This window comes from Cryptomeria japonica, chromosome 10, assembly GCF_030272615.1.
Source record: "Cryptomeria japonica chromosome 10, Sugi_1.0, whole genome shotgun sequence".
NCBI lineage: Eukaryota > Viridiplantae > Streptophyta > Pinopsida > Cupressales > Cupressaceae > Cryptomeria > Cryptomeria japonica.
The window spans coordinates 263305582-263318279 of record NC_081414.1 but is presented as its reverse complement, the minus strand read 5'-3'; the positions used below and the strand labels follow the sequence as shown (position 1 = coordinate 263318279).

Sequence of the window (12698 nt, the reverse complement as noted above, 5' to 3'; positions counted from 1 at the left end):
TCGTCTAGGGGAAAGGACCCAGTAGTTGTGCACCCTAACTTTGCGCTTCTCAAAATCCTACTTAGAAATTTCAAATCACTCTGATTTTTTTACAGCAGCTTACTTGGCAAGTCCCCTGCTTATAACTAAGGTTTCAGGGCCACATCATCAAATATGATGCCACATCAGCATGCTTTTTGCCAAGGTGTCCAAAACAGCCCCAAAAAAAAGTGAGACCAATAGGCGTGCAAAAGAGACCCCAATAGTTGTGCAGCTGACATGGCATCACCTGATTGGTTACTTTTTACAATATTAGTACATTTCTTAACAACTATTAGTACATTTCCTAACGACTGTTGGTACATTTCCTAACAAAAATTGATATTTTTTGTTTCAAACAATAGGTTTTATTTGTTCAATTTTTGGAACAAAAGGTATCAACAACCCTCACAACAATTGGTACATGCTCAACTGCTGGGTCCTTTCCCCTAAAACAAAAACGAGATAAAAATCTCTAAAGAAAACCCATATTGGTAAAGGTAAAGAACTGTAAAGGAGATAAATTAAATAATAAATAACTGTACTGTATTTGTCGAGAGCCAATCGTAATGAGAAAAGTGGAAAGGATTTAGCAGTGACGATTATGAGTGCACGAAAACCGGGGTCTGTAAAATACAGCTTAACCCAGGGAAGGCAGCGGCCCTCGATCTGTCGATGTGGGTTTACAAAACAAATGAAGACTTGGTGGTTTATCGGCTAAGGGACGGTATTCACCGTATGGAATCGATTTTCTTCGAGGGGACACCAAACCAGATTCACCCACAATACTCAATGTATCTCTCCTTTCCCAATTTGCTGCTTTCCGCGGCGGACCCCGGTTTATGCTCGATCCCATTCAACTACCCTACTCCTTCCTGCAAACTTCTATATATACCTATATACTTCATCATCTCTTCACCTGAATGCGTTTATCTGTTAAATTTACAGAACAGAATAGATTCTTAACCATTTCAACCTCATATTTTGAGTAATGGGCATTGCAATTAATGCACGCAACTGGTGGACAGTGAGGAGGCAGGACATGACCATGGCTTCCACGCCTTTTCGTTTCACTACACCCAATTCCTCTGCTCAACTCACAGCGAAGCAATGCTCACACGGTACTCTTCAGCATTCATACTTATTTTCCACGCTTTCGCTTTTTATTTGATCAGATTAGCAATAGGTCAGATGTGTGTTTAAGGCAATGTAAACTAGGTAACTGTTAGGAAATCAGGGCGAATTGTTTCTGTTTGGTGAATGTGGGTATTGACATATATGTGTGTATACAGATGGAGTGAAAGCAGGGGCAAAGGCAGCCGCAATTGCATTTGTCGCATCTGCAATCCCCGTGGTCAGTATTAGTGTTTACTGTTCTTGGTCATGCCGTTCACTGAATTTGAGTATTGCCTACAGTATTCAGTGTATGTGCAATGTAATTGAGATGAATTTATTATGATGACAGTTGATGGGAGCACGGGCCATTCCCTGGGCAAGGGCGAATCTCAACTATGCAGCTCAGGCACATATCATCTCTCTAGGTAAGTTAGACCTTGCTGTATATTGGGTGCTCTGTTTCTTTTCTTTCTTATTGGGCATGGAATTTGAGTACACCTTATTAATATGCATGATTTTTTTGGGCGGATACAGTCACTGGAGCAGCATACTTTATTGTAGCAGACAAGACTATTTTGGCATCTGCACGAAAAAACTCGTTTGAAGAATTGGCAAGTCATGGAGAACCCTCCTTCCGAATGCTGGGAACAGTTGTGTAAATGTATAAAGTACAGACTGTATTCATGGGTTCTTGTTAGGGTATACAAGTGAACTTTCATGAATGGCGGGATAATGCATAGGATTTCAGAATGTGTAAAAAGAATGATTCCCATTTCCATCGAAATAGGAGGACGATGGAAAAATTATTCAAGACCATTTGAGCCCACATGGAATATGAGATGCGCTTGAAGAACACTTGTAATATTTGACTGTGACCTTTTTTTTTTTTTTTTATTAGACGATCTAAATTTTCATTGTGATTTGTCTCACCTAAACATGAAAAGCTATGAATTTTTTATTAAAATACTATCCATTTACTATTCGTCAAAATTAGAGACACTTTTATTCAATCTATCAGTTCTATTTCTTATAATAATATCAATCGACAAGCGAATTTATTTCACGACATTTTAGAATACGTTAAGCGATTGTATTCAATTTTCTTCAAATTATCTTTCATTAGACACGTAATGTCATGAATATTTGGATGTGGAGTCCACCATGACAACTTGATAAAGGGGCAGATGTAGTTATTATATCAAAAGGTATGTTAATATGAGAGACTGGAGCATCGGGGATTAAAATTTTCTCGAGAATAAGAACAAATTTAAAACGAAAATATAATGATATGATAGTAATAATAATAATAATTTATTATTAAAATTTTGTTTGCTTTTTTAAAGATTTTAATAAAAATATATAAATATAATAAGAATAAAATATATTCAAATTTAATAATATAATCAATATCATAATAATAATCTAATATTATTTACAATAATATAATAACTATTAAATACAATATAATAATATAATATTTTTTAAGTGAAATAATGATGAAATGTGATATTTTTCAATATCTTTTACATATTTTTTTCAAAATATAAGTATGTCACTAACAAGCTAGTAGGTGGCAAAATATTATGAAATTTGTTTTACAAATTATTTCCCTATCTTTATATTTCATTTTTGTCTAATCTCATAATATTTTACTTATTTTTAATATTCTCGTTATTGTTTTATCTGAATCTTTAATGTTTTGAATTGTCTTTATAATTAATTCAACGTCCCTATTTTCTTCCTTTTTATAGCTACCCACATTATCTCCATATTTTTTTCTTATTTGATGGGAGCTTAATTTGAAAGCATCTTTAATCTTGATACCAAAATTTGGAGGAGTAATTTAAGACTTATGCACTCAAAATTTGAAGATACCAAACGAAAAATAATTGTAGTGCTCTGAATCTAGTTTCTAAACTAAGTTAATTTTTTTTTAAAATGCATAAGATTAAGAGGATCAAATGGTTCACACACACAAAAGTCTTCCTATTTGTAATAACCCACTTACTTAATCCAAAAACTCAACTGTTTTTTTGTTTTTTTTTATATATATAAAAGTATTGATTTCTTATTCTTTTTCTTTTTTTAATTCAATCACATTTCAATATATCTTTTCTTTCTAACATTACTCATAAAATTAATATTATAATGGTAATAGTTGTAGTAGTAGCAGTAATAATAATAATAATAATAATAATAATAGAAAGTCATATCAAGGTCCAAAAAGAGGGTTGTGACATCCTTCCCCCCTTAAATTGCGCATCGTCCTGATGCACTAATTATAACCCTTAAAGGAGTTTGCTAATTCATAATGTTTAGAACAAAAGTGAAAACATTTGCTGCATCATAATTGAGTCTTCCCATGTATTATTCCTTTTATCATATTGATTCCATTATATTTGAATAGAACAATCTCTTTGTTGCACAATTGGTATTGGCACTTCTCCAAGAATCTGAATGGCTCTATCATTATTCCTCTTGATTCCTAAGAGGATCATTCCTTACTTCATAAAACCTTAGTGGATAAGTTATCCTATTTTAATTGCCCCTATTAGTATTGTATCCATCCCTTTGATTTTGATTATGATGTGGCTTCTTTCGGATAAATTATTCTATTGATCCTTGTTTAAGTTTACATTTCCCTTGAATTCATGCTTCGCCTTGAATGAATGATTCATGTTAAAATTCTATCTCGTTATTACTAGGGCTTGAATCTTCATTTCTTGTTCTTTTAGGTACTTCCTTCATGCCTAGGAGTCTATGCACATCAACTTCTTCCCCAAGTTGGTATTGATCCCCAAAAATGAACTTTATGATTTGACCCTTCTCATCTTTTGACACATAGGTACACACTTTAACAATTTGGCAAACTTATTTCGATATTGTTGAACTGTCAAAGCCCCTTGTCGAAGATTATGGAATTATGTTACCTTCTCATTGAAGAATAATTGTAATAGCCTCCTCTTATGAAAATAGCGAATAAATTGATCTCATGTGATTATATCCTTGTTATACCCATTTGTTCCTTAGTATTAGTCCACTAACAAGCTTCATCTCTAGTGAGTTGATAGGAAACCCCATAATGTCTTAATTGTTTCACTAAAGTCCTTTAGTTCAATGTATTTTCCCTTTCCATTCAACCAATCCTCAGCTCCTTCACCTATTTCTTCCCTTTGAACTTAGGTTGGTTAATTTCTTTGAAATCCTTAGATGGCTCCAACATATTGTTTTCCCTCATTTATTCAATCGTTGCCAAGTTCTCATTTTCAATCCCACTTCTATTTATTTGATGTGATTTTGCCTTGCTCTATGGTCTCACATTGATTGCTCCATGGAGTTGATCTCATCTCTTTGCTTGGTTAATAATTAGTTATAGCTTCGACTCATATTCCATTATTCCCTTGGTCTTGTTGATTTTCATCATTGCTATCTTCCCTTTGACTCCTTGTAGTGGTGGTATGTTTTCCTCTTCCACTTTCTTTACCTTCTAGGTCTTCTTGAAATTTGAATTTCTTATTTAGTTCTTGATTTAATATATAACGATTTACTCTACAACCTCCAACTACTTCCAAGATACTCTTCAAAATTGCATAAGTTAAAGTGAGCTCAAGGCCTAGACTTGAACCTTCGCTCTGATACCACATGTAATAACCCACTTACTTAATCCAAAAACTCAACTGATTATATATATATATATATATATATATATATATATATATATATATATATATATATATATATAATTATTGATTTCTTATTCTTTTTTTTTTTTTAATTCAATCACATTTCAATACAGCTTTTCTTTCTAACATTACTCATAAAATTAATATTATAATAGTAGTAGTTGTAGTAGTAGCAGTAATAATAATAATAATAAGTCATATCAAGGTCCAAAAAGAGGGTTGTGACACTATTTTTTCAGTATATGGTGTGCACCCCCCAATTTTTTTAGTTGTATTTAGAATTTTGAAAAGCCCGTTAGTGGGAATATAGCTAAGAGTGAGCACTAAAAGTCGCATATTTTTTTATAATTTTTTCTTGATTTTTTTTATGATTTTTCAAAGTGGATGCATCTTCAAAACTAGATCATTGAACATGCACATCACATAAATTGCTCAAAAATAATAAAAAATGCAATATTTTTTGAATGTGTAAAAATTGAAGTATAGAACAATATCATATAATTTATTTCAAATTTGAACAAGTCGAAATTTATTCCAAAACTGGTACACATGTCTCTAATAACTATGGAAACATTGGTAATATATATATATATATATATATATATATATATATATATATATATATATATATATATATATATATATATATATATATATATATATATATATATATATATATATATCAAATCTAAAAAAATGGTTAGAAAGCTTAAAAGAAATGTGAAATTATGGTAGTAATTAAATACTAATACCTAATATATATGTATAAACATGATGATGAGAAAGCTGAGAAATGGGAAAGGAAGAAAAAATCACATCAAAATGAGGGAAATGAAGCTCCCAAACCTAAGGCTTGTCATCTAAACCTAAGTACAAGCCAAAACATGTATGTGTCATTTGAATTAAAAATATGTACATGCTTAAGAGCAAAACACTTACGTGTTTTGGTCAATACGAAAAACCTCGTACGTGCTATACTGATAAGTTAAGTTAAAAAAAAAACAGTCATGCTCAGGTTTTAGTTCCAAAAAGCATGAATGGGCCTTTTGAATGCTACTTTCTTTGTCCTCCCATTAGTGTTTTTTTATCAAGATATATACATAAAATATAACATTTAAGTATAATTTATATATTATGTATATATTTGTAGGGTGTTTGAGAATAGTTTCATATCTCTAGGATTCATAGTGCATATTATAGATTTTAGGAGATCTTATGATTTTCCAGACTTAGTCAAATTTTAGTAATCAACATGCTCCTATCAACATTATCTTGCTATCTCTCTATTACATGTTCTTTGACTCCCCCAAGCTCTAGACCTATACTTTATTTCTCCCTTGTCTCTACCTCTCTCTATCTCACTCTCTCCTCTCTCCCCAAGCTCTAAATCTTATAATTTCTTAAACTCAGACAACTTTCAATAATCACCAAGCTCCTATCATCATTCTCTTTATCTCTATTTCACTATATTTATCTCCCACAATCTCTAGACCTATCTCTCTCCCTACCACTCTCCCTCTTCCCCCTCTCTATCTCACTCTCTCCTCTCTCCCCCTCCCCACCTCTCTCTCTCCTTCCCCATCTCCCCTTATTTATATCTCCTCTCTCCATATCCCTACATACCTACACTCAGTCCTGCCTACTTCTATTTATCTACATACATCTCCCTCTCTCCCTCCCACCCTACCATGCTCCATTTGCACTTATATCTCTCACCCTTTTCCTTTCTACTTATCTCTATCTCCCTTCTCCCTTTCTCTACGTACCTCTACCTACCTCCCTCATTGCCTATATTTATCTACATATGTCTACCACCCTCTCTCATTCCCTTTCTATTTCTCTCTATTTCACTCTTTATCTCCCTCGAGATTCATACCTATCACTATCTCTCTCTCCCCTCTCTCCCTGCCTCTCTCTATCCCACTCTCTCATATCTCCCCCAAGATCTAGGTCTCTCTCTCTCTCTCTCTCTCTCTCTCTCTCTCTCTCTCACCCTCACTCCCCCTCCCTCACTTTTCCCTATGCCACCTATCTTCTCTCTACCTCACACTCTATCTTTTATCTCTCCCTCTCTATCCCTTGTTCCTTCCCTTTCCAATTCTACCATACCTCTCTATCTCCCATCATTGCCTCTCTCTCTCTCTCTCTCTCTCTCTCTCTCTCTCTCTCTCTCTCTCTCTCTCTCTCTCTCTACCTACCTTTCTCTTCCTCCATAGTCTCTCTCTTTCCTCCCTCACTCCCCCTTCCTACTTCACTTTTCCCTATGCCACCTCTCTTCTCTCTACCTCACACTCTATCTCCTCCCCTCTCTACTTATCTAAATCTTTTATCTATCTCTATCCCTTGCTCCTTCCCTTTCCAATTCTATCATACCTCTCTATCTCCCATCATTGCCTCCCTACCTCTCTCTCCCTCTCTACCATGTTATTAACCTTAATAAATCCTTAAAAAAGTTACTCTAACATACCTCTCCCTCCCTCCTCTCTCTACCTATCTCTCTCCCTCTCTACTTCTAATCCCCTCTCTCTACCTTCTTCCCCTCCATCTCTTTCTCGGCAATGGCTACGCAACGGACAAAATGGCCCGCCCCATGCCATGCCATGCCCTCATGCAATGACGTGACCGCCCCGTCCAATCAAACCCTTCGTGCCATCTCCAGTCCTTTTCGGACATTTTTTCATTTTTTTTGACAAGTCCGTGGGGGTGGGGGAAATATTTTTTTTTAAGTATGATTATATTTTAAATGTAAAAAAAATAAACTTTCCTATAATCAATTTACTTTTAAGTTTTTTTTTTAAATGTATGATTATATTTTTTAAATTGAAATAATATATTTTAATATGTGTTTATAATTTTTTTATTTTTTAGTTATATTTGTAAAATGATAAATTAATAATTAATAATGTATTTAAAGTTTTTAAATAATAGATCATTGTTTTTTTATGTTTGATTATATTTTTAAAATTGAAATAATTTATTTTAATATTTTTCATAATTTTTTATTTATTATATTTTTTCGATTTTTTAAGCAATATTTGTGAAATAATAAATAAAATAAATTAATAGTTAATTATAATATTTAATTTTAAGTTAAAAACATTATAAATTATTAAGTTTATTAAGTTTTATTATTAATTTTTAATCTTTTTAACCTACATTATTAAGTTATAATATTTTTAAGTTTTATTAATTGTTTATTTATTTAAGTTTTTATAATTTAATTAATAAAATTTACTTAGTATATTTTCTTTGTATGTTTATTATTATTATTATTTAATCTAATAATATATAAATTTAATCAAATATTTTAACAATTTTTTTGATATGCGATATTAAACATTAATCTAAAATACACCTATCAAATGAAATTTTGAATAAATATATTTTAAATTGTCAATCTAGATACACTATTTACATAGTTTGAATTTAATTTTTTTACTTGTGTGTAATTTTTACTTATGTGCAATTTTTACTTATGTGCAATTTTTTTTTTATGTATCATATATTATATGTTTAATTATTTTAAAAATATTAAGAATGAAAGAAGATTGAACTTTAGAAGATGTCATTCTTTAAGTAAAAAGTTAATTCAAACTATAAAAACGTAAAAACATTCAAAGAAAATATACTAAGTAAATATTGAACTTTAGAAGATGTCATACTTATTATAAAAAATTATTAAAAAAATTAAAATAAAAAATTATAAAATAAATTAAAATAAATTATTTCAATTTAAAAATATAATCATACATTAAAAAAAAAAATTCCCCCCACCCCCACAGACTTGTCAAAAAAAATGAAAAAATATCCGAAAAGGACTAGAGATGGTACGAAGGATTTGATTGGACGGAGCGGTCACGTCATCGCATGAGGTCATGGAATGGCATGACATGGGGTGGGTCGTTTTGTCTTGTGCATAGCCATTGCCCTCTTTCTCTCCCTCTCTACTTGTCTCTTTCTACCTACCTATCTCTCCCTAGAGGTAGTCTACTTGTCTCTCTCTACCCACCTATCTCTCACTCTCCCTAGAGGTAGTGAGGGAGATGTATGTAAAGAGGCGTTTATTAGGTAGGTAATCTACTTAAAACCTATAAAAGAGAGGCTTTTTAAAGAAACTACTCCAGCTCGTTGAACACTGAACACTGAACACTGAACACTAAAAGATAAAAAGTCCATAAAGCAAACCCATATCGGTAAAGGAGAAGAATTGCGAAGGAGATAAATTAAATAACAAATACAAACTCCTGTACTATGATTCTCGACAACCAATCCTAACGAGGGAAGTGGAAAGCGTTTAACAGTGACCATTATGTGTGCACGAAAACCGGGGTCTGTAAAATACAGCTTAACCCAGGGAAGGCAGAGGCCATCGATTTCTTAAATGTTGGTTTACAAAACAAATAAAAGCTTGGTGGTTTCTTGGCTAAGCGACGGTATTCACCGTATGGAGTCGATTTTCTTCGAGGGGACACCGCACCAAACCAGATCCACCCTCAATACTCATATTACCTCTCCATTCACATTCCCAATCTGCTACTTTCCGCGGCGGACCCCGGTTTATGCTCGATCCCATTCAACTACCATTCTCCTGCCTGCAAAGTTCTATGTATACCCAGATGCTTCGTTATCTCTGCACCTGAGCACGTTTAAGTTGTCTGTTAAATTCACAGAGCAGAATAAAGTTTTAACCTTTTCAAACTCATATTTTGAGTAATGGGTATTGCAATTAATGCACGAAACTGGTGGGCAGTGAGGAGGCAGGACATGGCCATGGCTTCCACGCCTTTTCCTCTCACTACACCCAATGCCAATTCCACTGCTCAACTCACAGCGAAGCAATGCTCCCAAGGTAGTCACAGTATTCATAATCATCTTCCACGATTCCAATTTTTGTTTGATTTAATTAGATTGGCATTAGGTTTAGATCTATGTTAAAGGTAATGGAAAGTAGGTAGTTCTCAGGAAATCAGGGTGTACCATTGCTGTTTGGTGAATGTGGGTATTGACATATATGTGTACTGTGTATACAGATGGAGTGAAAGCAGGGGCAAAGGCAGCCGCAATTGCATTTGTTGCATCTGCAATCCCCGTGGTTAGTATTACTCATTACTGTTCTTGGCCATGCCTTGCCCTGAGTATTAGTGTTGCCTACAATATTCAGTATCTGTGCAATGTAATTGATATAGTTTATAATGATAACAGATGATGGGAGCACGGGCCATTCCTTGGGCAAGGGCGAATCTAAACTATGCTGCTCAGGCACATATCATCTCTTTAGGTAAGTTGGACCTTGCTGTATATTAGGTGCTCTGTTTCTTTTCATTCTTACAGGGCAAGGAATTTTGAGTACATCTTATTAATATGCATGATTTTTTTGGGCGGTTGCAGTTAGTGGAGCAGCATACTTTATAGTAACAGACAAGACTATTTTGGCATCTGCACGGAAAAACTCGTTTGAAGAATTAGCAAGTCATGGGGAAGCCTCCTTCTGAATGGTGGGAACAGTTCTGTAAATGTATAGTGAACCTTCAAGAATGGCGGGATGATGCTTAGGAGTTCAGAATGTGTAGAAAGGAAAAGCTTCCCATTTTCCTTTCAATAATTCGAGACCATTTGACCCCATATGGAATATAGCATGTGTTTGAAGACCATTCGTAACCTTTGACTGTAATATTTGTCTCACCGTATCTTGAATGATAAGATCTATGAACTTTTAATTAAAATACTATCCGTGTGTTACTTGTCGAAATTAGAGACTCTAGACTCTTTTCAGTTTAACTAGTTTTATTTAGCAAATTTTTATTTGAGTTTTATATTATATGGATAATAAAGTTGTGGCGCTAATTTTGATTATCTTATGAACAACTCAAATGTGTACCTAGTCTCGCAATTCATGCTTTTTAAATAAAAAATTAAAAGTCTCACTACAAATCAATCATTTAATAAGAAATAGAAAATAAATATAATAATCAAATTAATTATATTCAAAGTTATATTTTCTTTCAAAAACTTATAATAAAAGCTACATGTCTACAAAATATAACTTCTAAATGCATTCATTTGATCCTCCAAAAGATAACACAAAAAGGAATTTTTGGGAGCATCCCTTGCAAGTATGATTTAAGACTAACCCTCTATAATTAAAATCCTTAAAATGGAACCCCTCAAGGCTTAAATCACAACATTTTCTAAAAATTATGTGGTTTTAGGCAAAAATTGAGATGTCCCAAAAGTGAGACACGTTATTGTGGCAACGCATCTCAACTACCAAAGACAATGGCTTGATCAAGATGTCTAGAACACAAATGCCTAAATTAGAAGAAAGGAAATTACATCTATCTTATACCAAAACTTGAGAGCCACACATGGTAAGGGTTAAGTACATTCTCATAGACATTTACCTATGTAGGAGGCATCTACTTATCCCTGTAAAAACTATAGAAAGGATTGATGATTTGACTCCTCATTTGGTAAGGAATTTCTACCTAACCTATCCAAACTAAAACACCATGAAACATATTGATTCCTCTACATCCTCTTCCACCTATAGTAAGTTATAGAACATAAATTATAGTAGTGAAAGGCCTTGATGCTAGAAAGCCTATTTGAAAGTCGACTTCTAAAATTCTTCTCATTTACCACTTTTTTTTACCCCTTCGGGAGGCTCAAAATAAATTTAATTTTTTTTAATTATCTTTTATTTTAATTCAAACAATGATTAATTTACTCAAGATATTTTGTTCAACAAGAATTATTGAAACCTTGAAATTTCCTAGTTTATGTTATCATCAAGTTCATATTGATTAGTTATTATCATTGCAATTTTAAATATATTGCAATGATAGGTACTAGTCACTTTATGACACTTGTATAGTTGGGTTTTGACCATTACAATAATTAATCATATAATGTGAAACTATACAAAAAATAATATTTATCACATTTATGACTATTTTTTATTTACAAGGCATAACAAGTCTTTCACACACACACACACAAGTGTGTGTGTGTGTGGTGGTCATCCATATGGAAAAGTCATATTTCATGTAATGTGTGACATGTTGATGTCAGGGTATGGTCATGAGATGTTTGTTGGGCCAAGGACTCACTTGATAAATATAAGAAATAACACTTGCATTCATAGGGTAGTAATAAACTCCCTTGATTTCATGTATGCCCTTTAAATTTATATTTTTGATACTCCTTCCATATAAACTAGTATAATAAAAACACCTTTTCATTTTCACCAAGTATCTTCTCTACCTATTTTCTTGTTATGTCATTTTTTATATCCCATATCTATATGTATCATATCAACCAAGGGCATTAACCACACCTATATTTGACTCAAAATTAGTTTTGATTTGCATCCCACATTAAAACCTCACTATAAAGAACCTATATTATCTAAGACAAGTATGTCATCCCCTAGAAAGATTTCATTTTAAAAGACACACATCTCAATCCCCAACCCTTGACATGCCAACTCTAGAAGTTGAAAATCCCCTAATAACAAATATGTCAATGATAATACACATATTAATCTAAATAACCTTAATGTGGCCATTAATTTATTTTCCAATTATATTAAAGTTATTATTAAGAAAGTACCCCTAAAATTATGAGGCACTAAAATAATTCAATCTTATACATGACGTAGAAAAAAGATAGCCCCACAACCCTAACAAGACCAACAAAGTGAATAGCATTTGCTCTTATTAACCTATGAAAAGTGACTTGTAGAGGATTTGGAAAAGCACTTAGAGTTCTACCCTCTTTTGTGCATGATTAAAAAACCCCAATACCTAATCATATCTCATTAACTAAATTGTCCCTTTCCTTCCTAATATTGAATGGATATATTGGGTCAAATTTTAATTA

The 12698-nt window shown here is 32.8% G+C and overlaps 2 protein-coding genes across 2 annotated transcripts; both read left to right on the top strand.

Moving 5' to 3' along the window:
• The first annotated feature begins 660 nt into the window (after positions 1-660).
• On the top strand, positions 661-2022 carry LOC131059892 (early nodulin-93). The gene is made up of 4 exons (XM_059213527.1): positions 661-1139; positions 1311-1372; positions 1484-1559; positions 1669-2022. The coding sequence occupies exons 1-4, from the start codon at positions 1010-1012 to the stop codon at positions 1791-1793; spliced, it is 393 nt and encodes a 130-aa protein (XP_059069510.1). The 5' UTR covers positions 661-1009; the 3' UTR covers positions 1794-2022.
• Positions 2023-9238: 7216 nt separating this feature from the next.
• On the top strand, positions 9239-10549 carry LOC131059820 (early nodulin-93). Its single transcript, XM_057992851.2, has 4 exons — positions 9239-9666; positions 9848-9909; positions 10020-10095; positions 10206-10549. The coding sequence occupies exons 1-4, from the start codon at positions 9531-9533 to the stop codon at positions 10307-10309; spliced, it is 378 nt and encodes a 125-aa protein (XP_057848834.2). The 5' UTR covers positions 9239-9530; the 3' UTR covers positions 10310-10549.
• The last annotated feature ends 2149 nt before the right edge of the window (positions 10550-12698 follow it).

Coding starts and splice junctions, on each gene's coding strand:
- LOC131059820 (XM_057992851.2), top strand. CDS start 9,531: ATGGGTATTGCAATTAATGCACGAAACTGGTGGGCAGTGAGGAGGCAG. Junction 9,667..9,847: donor AGCGAAGCAATGCTCCCAAG/GTAGTCACAGTA, acceptor CTGTGTATACAG/ATGGAGTGAAAGCAGGGGCA. Junction 9,910..10,019: donor TTGCATCTGCAATCCCCGTG/GTTAGTATTACT, acceptor TAATGATAACAG/ATGATGGGAGCACGGGCCAT.
- LOC131059892 (XM_059213527.1), top strand. CDS start 1,010: ATGGGCATTGCAATTAATGCACGCAACTGGTGGACAGTGAGGAGGCAG. Junction 1,373..1,483: donor TCGCATCTGCAATCCCCGTG/GTCAGTATTAGT, acceptor TTATGATGACAG/TTGATGGGAGCACGGGCCAT. Junction 1,560..1,668: donor GGCACATATCATCTCTCTAG/GTAAGTTAGACC, acceptor GGGCGGATACAG/TCACTGGAGCAGCATACTTT.